We start from the raw sequence: 14244 nt of genomic DNA, 5'->3' as shown, positions 1-14244 counted from the left end.
CAGGACTGGGACTGACCGCAAAGATCAATTAGGCTAGAGTGAACACTGCTTGGGCCCAGGTTCCCCAGCTCACCAGCCAGCACACACACATGTGCACACCACAGGTAACTGTGTTCCACCATCTCTCACATATCACATATGTGTTGCAAAGACTATGGGAGTAGTATATAATCCATTTCTTCCTCCCCACCCAGCCAAAACATCCTACAAGGCTTGGCTAGCTGATGTTCAGTATCTTCAGATACACATGTGACATGTGTGGCTACTTATGCCATTTCTCATGACCCACATCAGCCTGCTCCAAACTGCAGAGCTAAGCACTGGAGGAGACTGGGGCTCTGGGCAGAGCTGGGCTGGCTGCTAGAGAGCAGGGGGCCTTTGGCTGGTAGCTGTTCCCAGGGGCCTCCTCCAGAGCCTCACTGGATGGGAGGTCTGGGTAGAGACAGGAAGTATTGGCTGCCTCTGGCAAGCAAGTAAGTCTGTCTGACCCAGCGGCTGCTTGCTCACAGCCTCCCAGCTCCTCGTCCAGCCAATCTGCCCCCTGCCTTAGATCCATAACACCTGAGGTGAGGTCAGGAGTGTCCGAAGATAGGACAATGTCAGGTTCCAAGTCTTGGATATGGAGGTCAGGGTTCCCTTTGGACGCACTGAAGTCAGAGTGGACAATGACTTCAGCCTCCACCTGGTTCCTGCACGTTGGGGGTGGTTTCTTTCTTCCGTTGCCCTGGTCAGAGCAGAAAACACAAGACAAAGTGACCGTCACTGATCACTGAAAGTGATCATCCTAACCCAGGCGAGACAGATTATTACAAAGTGGTCAGCTGCCACTTACTCAATTTTTGGAGGCTCTAGGAGTCTCTAGATTAGATTCCTATTCCCCAGGGATAATACCTTCCAGAGATCTCTTGAGAACACACTTCTTCCTCTTTAGAAGAATGGGCTCCCTTCCCTCTTTTGTCCTTCCCCAAACCAAAAAGCCATACAGAGATACTGTAGGACAGAGTACACTGCTCCATAGAGTATGTTGTTGTGTTGTTGTGAAGTGCTGTCAAGTCGATTCTGACCCATAGCGACTCTGTATAGGGTTTCCAAGGAGCAGCTGGTAAGCCTGAACCGCCGACCTTGCAGTTCAAATGCCTTTGCAGTCTGGTGCATTAACCCACAGCACCACACCAGGACTCCCCCATAAAGTATGCAAGATGGTAAATCATTGTGGAAGCAGACAGCCACATCTTTCTCCTGAGTAGCTGAGTGCTTAACCACAGTGTCACTAGGCCTCCGTCCCCACAGGAAACCAATAAAAAACAAAACCCCACCTAGATTAGCTGCCTTTGAGTAGATCCTGACTCATGACAACACCATAGGGGTTGTAGTGCCTTTCTTCTGCAACCCTAGGACACTGACCTTTATGGCATCATACACCAGAGCCTGCAGCAAAAGCGTCTGCCCAGTTCCAGCAGGGGGCAGCAGGGCTCGGGTCAGAGAGGGCATGGGTCCTCCCTGGGGTAGCTCACAGCCTGCCCAGGAGCCTGCCCAGCTCGGCCCACCAGGCTGACCCCAGGAGATCTGTTTGGGGAAAGAAAAGGGAGCACTAAGGGGGTGGGAAACAGGCAGGGAAGTGAACGAGTATAGGGAAGAAGGGGGTCCGTCTCCTAGCTCCCTTGATTCCCCATGCCTGGTCTGTTCCCTGCTAAAGCCTTTCCCCCTGGGCCTGGGGAGGAGCACAGGAGAGTCAGTGGGGTGGGAACTGAACTGTAGAAAAGTTCTCGTGCAGAAAAGCTTGATAGGAGATGATCTGTCACCTCAGGGGCAGGTACAGGGTGAGGGAAGGACTCAGGAGTTTGAGGGTACGATGACCTGGAGGGACCTGCCCCCCAGGAGCTGGGCTCTACCCTGGCTTTGGTTCCTCTAGGCCACAACCAAGTTGCCCAGTCTCTTCTCCCCAGTTGGGGAAGGCTGAGCCTTAGAAGTCTTCCCGGCGCCCACGATGAGGAGAAAGCTAGGGTTTAGCCTATTGAGTCACCTACAATCCACTGGGGGCCCTCCCCTCCGTGAGAACCAGGCTGACCTAGTCTGCCAAGCGATGGAGGCCCATCTGCTTCTTGCCCTGCCAACCCTTTCATGAAGGAGGGAGAGAGCCCCCTCTCTTCGGCAGCTGGCCCAGGAAAGGCCTGGGGGGAAGGGGCTGGGACGTGACTTCTGGCGCAGGGTCACAAGCTGTGCTCTGGTGCCCCCTGGTGTCCTATTTGGGAATGAACCACAGTGGGGGGCTCTAACCTGGCCGGAGCCCCACCCCAGGCTCAGGCTCACCTTTCTCTTGGAGTGACCCCGGCAGTCAGAAACACTGCCACCCATAAGACTGTGCACTTCAGCTCTGTCCTCGATGTCTGAGGGTGGTGGGGACCAGTCCTGAGGACGGGGGTGCACAAGGGACTCCAGTTCATGGGCAGCTGGGGGGCTGGGAGGACCAAGTCTGGCTCGGGAATACAGTGCTGGATTCCCAGTGGCGGCTGTGGAGGACAGGCCCGGAAGGGTTTCCCTGGAAGAAACAGTGGGGAGGAAGGTACAGAGAGGTCAAAGGGTGTGGGGATGGGCCTGGAATCTGGGCAGGCTACTGCACCTCTCTGGGACTTAGTTTCCTTATCTATGCAATGAATAACAAATTCTGTTCTATTCAGCCATTTAACTGCAAACTGGACCCTTTCTCCCTTGGCTCCAGGTATCTGTAGATTGTCCATTCCGACCCATAGGCGACTCTGTACAGGGTTTTCAAAGAGCTCAAACGACTTCGCAGTCTGAGGTATTAGCCCACAGCACCAAATTGGGAACCCTCTTTCCCAGACACTTTCAGAGGGAGAGAGGTGGCTATGTCTGTGCCTGCCCCTGCTGAGGAGTTCACCCCCATCCCTCCACCCCCAGAGTTCTAATGGTAAGGGGGCTCCTGCGGTGCGGGAAAGAAGGCTTGGCTGCGCTACCCCCCACCGCCACCCCCCACTTTCTCCTCTCTGCAGCTCTTCCTGGAAGTCTTGGGGGGTAGGGAGGGGGGAACTGGCTTCCTTGCCCACCTGTGGGGGCTACGGCGCAGGCCAGCACACATGCAAGCCAGGAGGCAGAGGAGGCCCAGGCAGACGCCCACGATGATGCCTGTGACCGAATGCACGTCCAGAGAGTCTGGCAGGGGAGAGAAAGGGGCAGAGCAGTCAAGGACAGGAGACCACACTGAGTCTCACCCTCTGGACACTCAGAGTCTTCTGATGCGTGACTTGATCTCCTTCTTCCAACTGTCCTCTCTGCTGAACATCCAAGAGTTGTGGCCTTCTCCATCAAATTGGCCTCCAGTGATACAAACCCTCTACTGTTCATGAGGCATGTGCAGTTCTAAGAGGCCCCATACTCAGAAAGGCCCCACACTTGGTTTGATGTTCTGCTGTCACCATCTTTGACGTTCTTAATAATACGTTAATCAAGTGACCCTGCCGTTTCATTCTGGACAGGACCCTGCAAAATTATGCCTCCGTCCCATACAGCTGTCACCTCACTAAGCCAATCCTCCAATCAAATCAGTCTCCCAAAGACACTGGCTTCCAAACCAAACCCCTCCACACACACACACACACACACACAAAAAAAAAAAAACACTGACATCAGTCCATTCCAACTCAATGGCCGCTGTGTAGGGCAGAGGAGAACTGCCCCACAGGGGTTCCAAAGCTGTAAATTTTTGTGCAAGCAGGCTGCCTCAATTTACTCCCTCAGAAAAGCTGGTAGGTTCCAAACCAAATCAGTCCCTCAGAGATCTGGCCTCCCCATAAAATCATCATTCACCTATGTCAACTTCCCCCTCAAATTCACCTTCTCCCCATCAAGCCATCACAGCTTCTCAGAACAAGTAATTAAGTTGGGCCTAGAGGCAGGGGCTTAGAAGAGGTGACCTTGGGGATAGGACACATCCAAGTCAACTCCAAGAGCCTCTAGGAACCCAGGATGGACCCCACCCTGCCCTCCTTACCCTCCTACCTGACAACTTCTCTTGGAGAGTGATCACATCCTGCAGGCCGGAGAAGGGCCCAGGCCCCACCTCTGTGCGCGCCCCCATCTTGAAGAAGTACCTAGTGTCGCTTTCTAGGCCATGCACCTCAGCACTGAAGATGTTTCCTGAGGGGAGAGCAGGCTGGTGGATAGGGTGGGGGTGGGATACAGGGATGGACAGGGAAGCAGGACTGAGAAACACTGCTGCTGCCCCCCTCCTGATTTTGCTCCTTCCAGTGGTCCCTAGTGCATGCTCACTGCTAGTCCAGTGGCTGAGGAGGTTGGAAAAGAGGAGAGGATAGAGAAGCTCTTGCTCCAGTGCCTGGGCCCTCACCGTCTGTGGTGACCAGAGTCCACTGGTGTTCGGGCTGGGTGTGGTTGCTGCTGTACAGGATCAGGTACTCCACGATCTCCCCGTTGGGTTCTGTTGGGGGACACCAGTGCAGGCGGACGGTGGATGGTGTCAGGGGGCTCAGGCGCAGGTCTGATGGGGGCGTTGAGGGCCCTGAGGTGCAGAGGTGGAGAGAGAAGAGGCACAGTCACCTAAAACCCTGGCTCCGTGGCAGCTTCCCTTCTTCCCTTTTCATTAGAACAAACCACAAATCCACAAGGATCCAATAAAGATGATTTCTGGAATTTCTGGAAAATATGGGAATAAGGGACTTTACCACGATCCCTCCCTTCTCTGCTCTGCCCAATCCCTGGAGTTTGCTATTGTTGTTGTTGTTAGGTGCCGTCGAGTCGGCACTGACTCAAAATGACCCTATGCCCAACAGGTCCTGCGCCAACCTCACAATTGTTACTATGCTTGAGTCCAGTTCTACTGCCACTATGCCAATCCATCTTGTTGGGGGTCTTCCTCTTTTTCTCCAACCCTCCACTTTACCAAGCATGATGTCCTACTTCAGGGAATGATCCCTCCTGATATTATGTCCGATGTATGAGAGACAATGCATTCTGGCTGTGCTCAGTCAACACAGATTAGTTTGTTCTTTTGGCAATCCATGGCACTTTCAATATTCTCCTTTAACACCATAACTCAAATGCATCAATTCCTCTATGGTCTTCCTTATTCACTGTCCAACATTCGCATGCATATGAGGCTACTGAAAATACCATGGCTTGGGGCAGGCACACCTTAGTCCTCAAACTGATGACATCTTTGCTTTTCAGCACTTTAAAGAGATCTTGTACAGCACTTTGCCTAATGCAATACATCGCTTAATTTCTTGACTGCTGCTTCCATAAGTGTTGATGGTTGATCTGAGCAAAATGAAGTCTTTATGGCAACTCCAATCTTTTCTCCATTTGCATGGATGTTGTCTACTGGTCCAGTTGCGAGGATTTTTGTTTTCTTTACATTAAGATGCAAGCTATGCCAAAGGCTAGGGTCTTTGATCTTCATCGGTAAGTATTTTAAGTCCTCTTAGCTTTCAGCAAGCAAGGATGTATCATCTGCATCTTGCATGTTGTTAATGAATCTTCCGCCAATCTTGATACCACATTTTTCTTTACATAATCCAGCTTCTTAGATTATGTGCTCAGCATACAGATTGAATAAGTATGGTGAAAGAATACAATACTAGGACACACCTTTCCTGATTTTAAACCACTCGGTGTCCCCTTGTTCTGTTTGAATGAATGCCTCTTCTTCTATGTACAGGTTCCTCATGAGCACAATTAGGGGTTCCAAAATACTCATTCTCTGCAATGTTGTCCATAGTTTGTCAAGATCCACACAATCTAAAACCTTTGTGGAGTCAATAAAGCACAGGTAAACATCTTTCTGGTATTCTCTGCTTTCAGCCAAGCTCCATCTGAGGTCAGCAATGATATCCCTCGTTCTACGTCCTCCTGTGAATCCAGTTTGAACCTCTGGCAGTTCCCTGTCAACGTACTGTTGCAGCTGTTTTGAGTTATTTTTAGCAAAATTTTACTTGCATGCAATATTAATGATATTGTCCGATGATTTCTGCATCTGTTGGGTCGTCTCTCTTTGGAGTGGGCACAAATATGGAACTCTTCCAATCAGTTGGCAAATAGCTGTCTTCCAAATTTCTTGACATAGAGGAGTGAGTGCCTCCAGTGCGGCATCAGTTTGTTGAACGATTTCAATTTGTATTTCATCAATTCCCAGAGCCTTGTTCTTCACCAATGCCTTCAGTGTACCCTGGACTTCTTCCTTCAGTATCATTGACTCTTGTTCATATGCTACCTCTTGAAATGGTTGCACATCAACCATTTACTTCTGGTATAGTGACTCTGTATTTCTTCCATCTTCCTTTGGTGCTTCTTGTACCGTTCAATACTTTGCCCAGAGAATCCTTCACTATTGCAAGTCGAGGCTTGGTTTTTTTTCCTTCAGTTCTTTCAGCTTAAGAAGTGATGAGCGTGTTCTTCCGTTTTGGTTTCCTTTTCTAACTCCAGGTCCTTGCACAATTTATTATAATATTTGACTTTTTCTTCTCGAACAGCCCTTTGAAATTTTCTTTTCAGTTCTATTACCTCCTCATTTCTTCCATTATGCTTTAGCATCTCTATGCTGGACAGCAAGTTTTAGAGTCTCTTCTGACATCCAGTTTGGCCTTTTCTTTCTTTCTTTCTTGTCTTCTTAATGACCTTCTTTCTATATGATATTCTCAATGTCATCCCACAACTTTTCTGACTTTTGGTCATTCGTGTTTAACGCATCAATTCTGTTCTTGAGATGATCTCTAAATTCAGGTGGGATATGTTCAAGGTCATCTTTTTGGCTCTTCTGGACTTGTTTTAATTTTCTTCAGCCTGAACGTGCATATGAGCAATTGATGATCTGTTCCCCAGTCTTTCCCTGGCCTTTTTTTGACCGATTATATGGAACTTTTCCATCATGTTTTTCAACAGATTTAGTCAATTTGATTTCTGTGTATTCCATCTGGTGAGGTCCATGTGTATAGTTGTCTTTTATGTTGTTGAAAAAAGGCAGTTGCAATGAAAAAGTCATTGGTCTTGCAAAGTTCTAGCATATGATCTCCAGCACCATTTCTATCACCAAGGCCATATTTATCAACTACTGATCATTCTTCTTTGTTTCCAACCTTGCATTCCAATAATCAGTGATTATCAATATATCTTGATTGCATGTTTGATCAATTTCAGAGAGAAGAAGTTGGTAGCATTCTTCAATTTCATCATCACTGGCCTTAGTGATTGGTGCTTAAAATTTGAATAACAGTTGTATTAACTGGTTTTCCTTGTAGGCATATTGTAATTATCCTATTCTATAGACAGCATTGTCAACAAGCTATGGACAACTTTGCCAAGTATGAGTATTCTGGAACACTTAATTGTGTTCATGAGGAATCTGTACCTGGACCAAGAGGCAGTTGTTTGAACAGAACATGGGACCATTGAATGGTTTAAAATTAAGAAAGGTGTGCAACAGGGGTGTATTCTTTCATTATACTTATTTAACCTGTATGCTGAGCAAATCATCCAAGAAGCTGGGTTATATGAAGAAAAACATGGCATCAGGATTGGAGGAAGACTCATTAACAACCTGCCATATGCAGATGATACAACCTTGCTTGCTGAAAGTGAAAAGGACTTAAAATATTTACTGATAAAGATCAAAGAGCACAGCCTTCAGTATGGATTGCATCTCAATGTAAAGAAAACAAAAATCCTCACCACTAGACCAACAAACAACATTCTAATCAGTGGAGAAAAGATTGAAGTTGTCAAGAACTTCATTCTTCTTGGATCAACTATCAACACTCATGGAAGCAGCAGTCAAGAGCTCAAACGACATGTTGCATTAGGCAAATCTGCTGCACAAGACCTTTTTAAAGTGTTGAAGAGCAAAGATGTCAACTTGAGAACTAAGGTGCGCCTGACCCAAGCCATGGTATTTTCAATAACTTCATATGCATGCGAAAGTTGGACAGGAAATAAGGAAGACCATAGAAGAATTGATGCTTTTGAGTTATGGTGTTAGAGGAAAATATTGAAGTGCCATGGGCTGACAAAAGTACCAACAGATCTGTGTTGGAAGAAGTGCAGCCAGAGTGCTCCTTGGAGGCCAGGATGGCCAAACTTCATCTCTCATACTTCGGACATATTGTCAGGAGGGCCAGTCTCTGGAGAAGGACGTCATGTTTGGTAAGGTGGAGGATCAGAGAAAAAGAAGACTCCCAGCGAGATGGATTGGCAAAGTGACAGCATCAATGGGCTCAAGCGTGGCAACAATTGTGAGGTTGGCCCAGGACCAGGCAGTGTTTTGTTCTGTTGTACACAGGGCTGCTATGAGTCTGTACCGACTCGATGGCACCTAACCACAACAACATAGACAGAATTGTAAGATAGATCTTGAAATATTTTTTTTGATGATGAATGCGATGCCATCCCTCTTCTATTTGTCATTCCCGACATAGTAAACCGTGTGATCATCAGATTCAAAATGACCAACACCATTTCAGCTAATTAATGCTTAGGATATCAATGATTATGTGTTCTATTTCATTTTTGACAACTTCCAATTTTTCTAGATTCATACTTTGTACTTTACATGCTCTGATTATTAATGGATGTTTACAGTTGTTTCTCCTCATTTTGAGTTGTGTCCCATCAGCAAATGAAGGTCCCAAAAGTTTTACTCCATTCGTGTCATCATGGTCAATTCTACTGAGGAGACAGCTATTCCCCAGTCATATTTTGAGTGCCTTTCAACCTGAGGGGCTCATCTTCTGCCAGTTATAATACTGGCAATATTCTGGTGCTCTTTATCATGTTTCAATATTCAATATTCTGGTGCCATCTAACAATGTTCCACTGCTATCCCTAAGATTACCAGTGACTAAATATTCTCTCCTTCTTCTTAGCCTGTCTTAGTCTTGATGCTCAGCTGAAACCTGTCCACCATGAGTGACCCCATGGGTATTTGATGTACTAGTAGCACGGCTTCCAGAATCACAGCAACATGCAAGTCACCGCATTATAACAAACTGCAGACGAGTGATGCAATCCTTGGAGCACAGCTCCTCAAAATTCCACACTCAAATACTTCCAAGTATTGTCTCAGTATTCTAGAGAATGGGGATAGAGCTCTCAAAATTTTTAGAAAGGTTTACATTTTACTTTTAACTGTCATGGAACATTTGTACCTTTTCCATAGTAAAATTTAATATTAAAATGTTTATAATGATTTATAATTTCAAATTCTAATTTCCCCTAGAAAATCTTCAAGTAAAATTGGTTGTACATGAAGATGCCCTATGTAGCTTTGTCTATGCCACCCTGCATGCATAGGCTCTCAGATAGTCAGGGAACCCCAGTTTGAGAAGTACCACTGTAGAAGGGTCGATGTTTTATTTTAAGAGAAAAAGCTAATTCTGGGAGGTGGGCAGGGGAGATGATGAGGAAGGTGAAAGGTAGAGAAGAGACGCCAGTCTTCAAGTGTGATGGGCCCCAGGGCTTTAAGGCATAACAGAGTCACATCGCGGGCTGCCAGGAATCCTCTTGACCCTGGGTGAATCTACTTCTCAGGCTCCCACCTGCAAAAGGAGAGGAGGAACCCCAATAGTTGAGCTGGGGGTCCAGTGACATGAAGCCTCCTTTGAGAACGGATTAGTTCTCCCTAGTATCCCTGTGTGAAGTCTTGGTGTGACGCTGTAGAATAAGCCCTAGACTGCTAGGTCGGTGGTTTAAGCTCACCAGCAACTCCTCAGAAACCCTGTACAGGGTCACTGTGAATCAAAACTGACTTGATGGCACTGAACAACAACAACAACAAAGTCCCTGGGGGGTTTTAAATCATAATAAATGAGGGAACATGTGGGTGAGAAATAATATGTAAGCATGTCCACTCCTCATTTATCTGTATAGTTAGGTTCAAAGACCAGGTTATTACGGAAAAAGAGATGTTACGTGAAAATGGGAGATGAACACATAAAACAATGGAAGAGGATTGATTACATCATTATAAAACTGCCAAACCAATAAGATTTCTGGCCCAGCCAAGTTGACACAGAACCTTAACTACCACAGCCAACATTACACTCACCTAGCACCTCAGTGTTCATTACTGTCAGATGTATATCATTAATGTGCAAAATAGTAGGTTTTTTTCTATTGTTGTAAATGCAAGATGTCGGATAATGAGATGGTTGGTAAGTGAGGAATAGGTGTACTTTTAAAAACCAAGTTCTTGAGGGTAAAGTCCTCCCATATACACTCCATACACATTTTCCTATTTCAGATCCTGGGGCAGAGGACAGAGGTAAACAGTCTTCAGGCCAGCAGAGCTGAAGAGCTTCAGCTGCAAGAAGAAAGTTTCATCTGTCCTGAAATGCCATTTCTAGATGGCTCCATGGTCCCAAGAAAAAGATTTGCAGAATGAATGACCCCATCTTCTCCTTTAACAGATAAGACCACTGAGGCCTTGGGGAGGCAAAGGGCCTGGCCATAGTCTCCCTGCATGTCAGGGGTAGGATGGGGACCAGAATGAGAACCCAAGACTCCTGTCTCTCCCACCTGGTCTCAGCAGTGTCAGTGAGGTCTTGCTACAGGCGTTTAAGAAGCCACTCACCCAAATCCTACATCACTATGTTTACAGGGAAATGGTCAAGACCAACACAAGGACTGTCCTGTATAAATGCAAAGCAAATGACAGACATTTACAGGTTCTAAGGGATACTTCAGGAAAGAGGGCTGCTGTGGGGGAAAAGAGTTGGCTAAAATGGGTAGTTGATCAAAGGACCAAGGGGGCCTACTCACGGTCAGGCAGGGTGGAGCGCTCTACCACAGAGCCAAAAGGCCCATCCGTGTCCACTCCATGGGACTGTATTGCAAACTCGTATTTGGTGAATGGCTTCAGCCCGCCAATGAGAATATCTTCACCAGAGCTGTGGAGGCAAGAAATAGTGGAGTGCATTCAGACCCACTGAAGCAGCAGAGTAAGAACTTCCAAATCTACTGCCCTGGGCTCAGTGCCAGCTTGAGGCCCAATCCTGAAAAGTGAAGTTGCTCTCCTGTATGGGGGGGCCACTGATAACCACCCAGAAGACCTTCAGTTATTCTGGATATATGTGTCCCCAATCACAAAGTCAGGCCGTCCCTGTTTTTAATCCAAGTTATTTCCAACCAAAGGAACTTTCTCTGATGCATCCTGCCCTTACTTTGACCTTGCTTTGACTGTAATGATATATTTCTATTGCTTTCCTTAAGGAACGCTGGTGGTGTTGCAGGACAAACACTGGAGTGAAAACCACAAGGTTAGCAGTTTAAACCGACCAGCCTCTCTGTGGGAGAAAGACAAGGCTCCCATCAAGATTTATAGCCTTGGAACCCTCTACAGGATTGTTCTGAGCCAGGATTGACTTGATGGTACTTCACAACAACATTGCTTTTTATGCAATCAGTTTCCTCTGCCAAACAGCAGCTGCCCAAGGGCCAGAGCTCTGTTTCCATCTGACAGGGGGCTCTCACAGGGCAGGGTTGGGTTGTCTCATCCATATCACACTGGGAGCTCCCTGAGGTGGGAGAAATAGGTCTGTCTTGTATCCCATTTTCCAAGGGTTGAGTTATCAGACTCTGTTGTGAGAGGATGGGATAGGTGGACTCTCCTTGTCCACTGTTACCATCAGGAAGTGGTCCCCATGCAGACCTTCAAGGTGGCTCTAGTGTCACTTGTTACACCCTGTCCCTACCTCTGTCCTTCCTCCTCCCCCTTTATCACCTCAGTCCTTTCCCCCACCTGGTGTAATAGGTGACGAGGGAGGCATTCCTGAGTCCCCAGGGGCTGAAGCGCACTGTGTAGTTGACAATCTTGACTGTAGTGAAGTCTGGCTTTTTCCATCGAAGCCAAATGGACGTGGAGCTGTTAGATTCTGCGTGGACATGGGCAGGTGGCAAGGGCGGCCCCCTCTGTATGGGCAGGTCTGCAAGGGGAACAGTAAAGTGTGGGGAAAGGAGGGAGGACACCCATCTATAAATATGTATAATGCTTTACAGTTCCCAAGGCACTTTTCCTTACTCTGTCTCTTTTGACCCTGTGCGTTGGAAGCCATCATTCCCATGTCACAGATGAAGAAACTGAGGTTCCCAAATACGTGATTTTTGCCAAAGGTCATACAAATAGTAGACCATGGAACACTAGTATATAAGAATGTGATAGAAAGAAGTAGCAAATCATGACAGTTAAGAGCACCAACTCTAGAGCCAGAATGCCTTGGTTCAAATTCCAGCTCTGCCACTTACTAGCTGTGTGACCCTGAAGAAGTTACTTAACCTCTCTGCGTCCCCATCCCTATTCTGTAAAGTGGGGCTGATAATAGTACCTACCTCATAGGGCTGTTATGAGGAATAAATTAGTTAGTATTTGTCAAGTAGACAGAAAAGTGTCTGGCATACAGAAAGTACTATATGATAAGTATTTATTATATACACATAAAATAAAATAAACTCTGTGAGAGCAGGTACCTTATTTGTGTTGTTCACCACTAAATTCCCAGAACAGAGCTGGCACGTAGTAGACACTCAGTAAATATTTGCTGAATGAATGAATGAACAAACTGGAATTAGAACCTAGGTTTCTTGGCTCCTGGTTAAAGGCTCCTTCCACTAAGCCACGTGGTTGAAAGTCAGCCTGGGGAGTTAGGGGTGAGGGACTGTCATGATGGTCAACCCAGCTGACCAGTACTGGCCAGGAGCCACGTATTGATTGCAGTGGGAAGACTTCTGCTTAGGAGCCAGTGTCGGCTCCATGTGGCCTTGGGTGAGTCCCTTTGCCTCTGTGAGCCCCAGAGGGACACTCTTCCAGTTATCATCCAGAGTTGAGTGATCATCTGATCGATAATGTGATATAGGTGAGTGTGGTTCAAAAATTGTTTTAAGGTCAAACTGGGGTCAGGAGTTACTGATCAACCATGGGGCGTTTGTCTGTCCAAACTTTCTGAATTAGCGCCTGCTCATGGGTAGGGAGCACACAGTGGCAGGCCTATAAGAGATGGTGCAAACTGGAGTTCCAGGTGGAGTTTCTAGCTGTGACAGAGATTGTCTGGAGTTACCAGAGAACTACCGACCCCAGCTGACTGGTTTTGAGGGTTGGGCTGAGGAAAGGGAAGAGGCAGCAGTCTGCCCCTGGGGCCCAGCCATCCTTACCTGGTGTGGGTGCCTTCTCTGTCTTGCCCTTCCACACTGCCGCATAGCCATCCTCATGTTTGTTGAATGCTACAAGCTTCACCTCATACAGTCGTCCAGGAACTGGGGAAGGTCATAGTGGTCACTCCCTAGCTAGAGGTCTGTCACTTCCCCAACCAGAGAGACTGCCTGCCCTTAGCTTGCCCCTTTATCTGCCTCGTCCCTTCCCCCACCCCCTAGCCCTCCTCACCTAGCTGGGTTAGCTCATACTGCTTCACTTTCTTCTTGAGCCGGACAGGACCCACGTCCCAAGCCTGGTCTCTGCGGCCTCCAGGGGCACTCTCGCCATTGGCCTCTTCCTCAGCCCCTACCTCCCGCCAGTACAGTTTGTAGCCAGAAATCTGGGCAGGATGAGGGGGCGCCTGCCAAGACACCACCAGGGACTCCATTCTTGCCCGCACCTTCAGCTCTGCAGGGGCAAAGGGGACTGAGGGCGGCCAGTGGGAGGCAGGAAAAGGATAAAGAGAATTGGGGGTGGGGGGTGGGGAATGAAGAGGAGGGGACAGGGTTGAGAGGGAGGGGGAGGAGACAGGAGGAGGCAAAAAGCAGGAAGACATTCATTCAGTTGAAAGCCTCTGCATTCTCCCAATTCATCCCCTGGCCACTGGTCAGTTCAAAGTGACCTCACTGTCATACAAGCAAGAGCGCTGGGATCTAGGGGTTTCCTGGGCATTGACAAAGAGTTCCTGTGGCAAACTGATAGTATCCAGCATAGAGGAGGGCTCCATATCAACAGAATGAATGGATGTCTGCATACTGGCCAGTAAGTGGGTTCTCTAAGGCTGAATGGAGCCAGAGTGTCAGCAGACACTGTTCTAAGCACTTTACCTATGTATTCTTATTTAATTCTCACAATTCTATAAAACAGCTAAAATACTATTAGCCTCATTTGACAGATAAGAAACTGAGGCTTGCTAAAGGCCACAGCTAGTCTGCGCACTAGGTTTTCTGTTCAGCTCAAATCTACGTTTGCTCATTCTATTGTATGGTCTCAATAAAAACAACAATCATAATAATTGCAGCAGCTACTACATAATG

General features: G+C 47.3%; 1 protein-coding gene across 1 annotated transcript in view; it reads right to left on the bottom strand.

The window, feature by feature from the left end:
- Positions 1 to 313: 313 nt before the first annotated feature.
- IGDCC4 (immunoglobulin superfamily, DCC subclass, member 4) overlaps positions 314 to 14244 on the bottom strand; it is a 46432-nt gene continuing 32501 nt past the window's right edge. Inside the window, exons 13-22 of the mRNA XM_006831844.1 lie at positions 13397 to 13633; positions 13168 to 13269; positions 11762 to 11945; positions 10783 to 10910; positions 4364 to 4534; positions 4018 to 4155; positions 3066 to 3171; positions 2311 to 2539; positions 1405 to 1566; positions 314 to 724 (exon numbers count right to left, since the gene is read on the bottom strand). Of these exons, the coding sequence (XP_006831907.1) occupies positions 314 to 724; positions 1405 to 1566; positions 2311 to 2539; positions 3066 to 3171; positions 4018 to 4155; positions 4364 to 4534; positions 10783 to 10910; positions 11762 to 11945; positions 13168 to 13269; positions 13397 to 13633 (1868 nt within the window). The remainder of the gene's footprint in view (positions 725 to 1404; positions 1567 to 2310; positions 2540 to 3065; positions 3172 to 4017; positions 4156 to 4363; positions 4535 to 10782; positions 10911 to 11761; positions 11946 to 13167; positions 13270 to 13396; positions 13634 to 14244) is intronic.

The sequence above is a fragment of the Chrysochloris asiatica genome, unplaced genomic scaffold (genome assembly GCF_000296735.1).
Source record: "Chrysochloris asiatica unplaced genomic scaffold, ChrAsi1.0 scaffold00004, whole genome shotgun sequence".
NCBI classification, from domain to species: Eukaryota; Metazoa; Chordata; class Mammalia; order Afrosoricida; family Chrysochloridae; genus Chrysochloris; species Chrysochloris asiatica.
The sequence above is the reverse complement of the archived record's forward strand: the minus strand, read 5'-3'. Positions and strand labels throughout refer to the sequence as shown.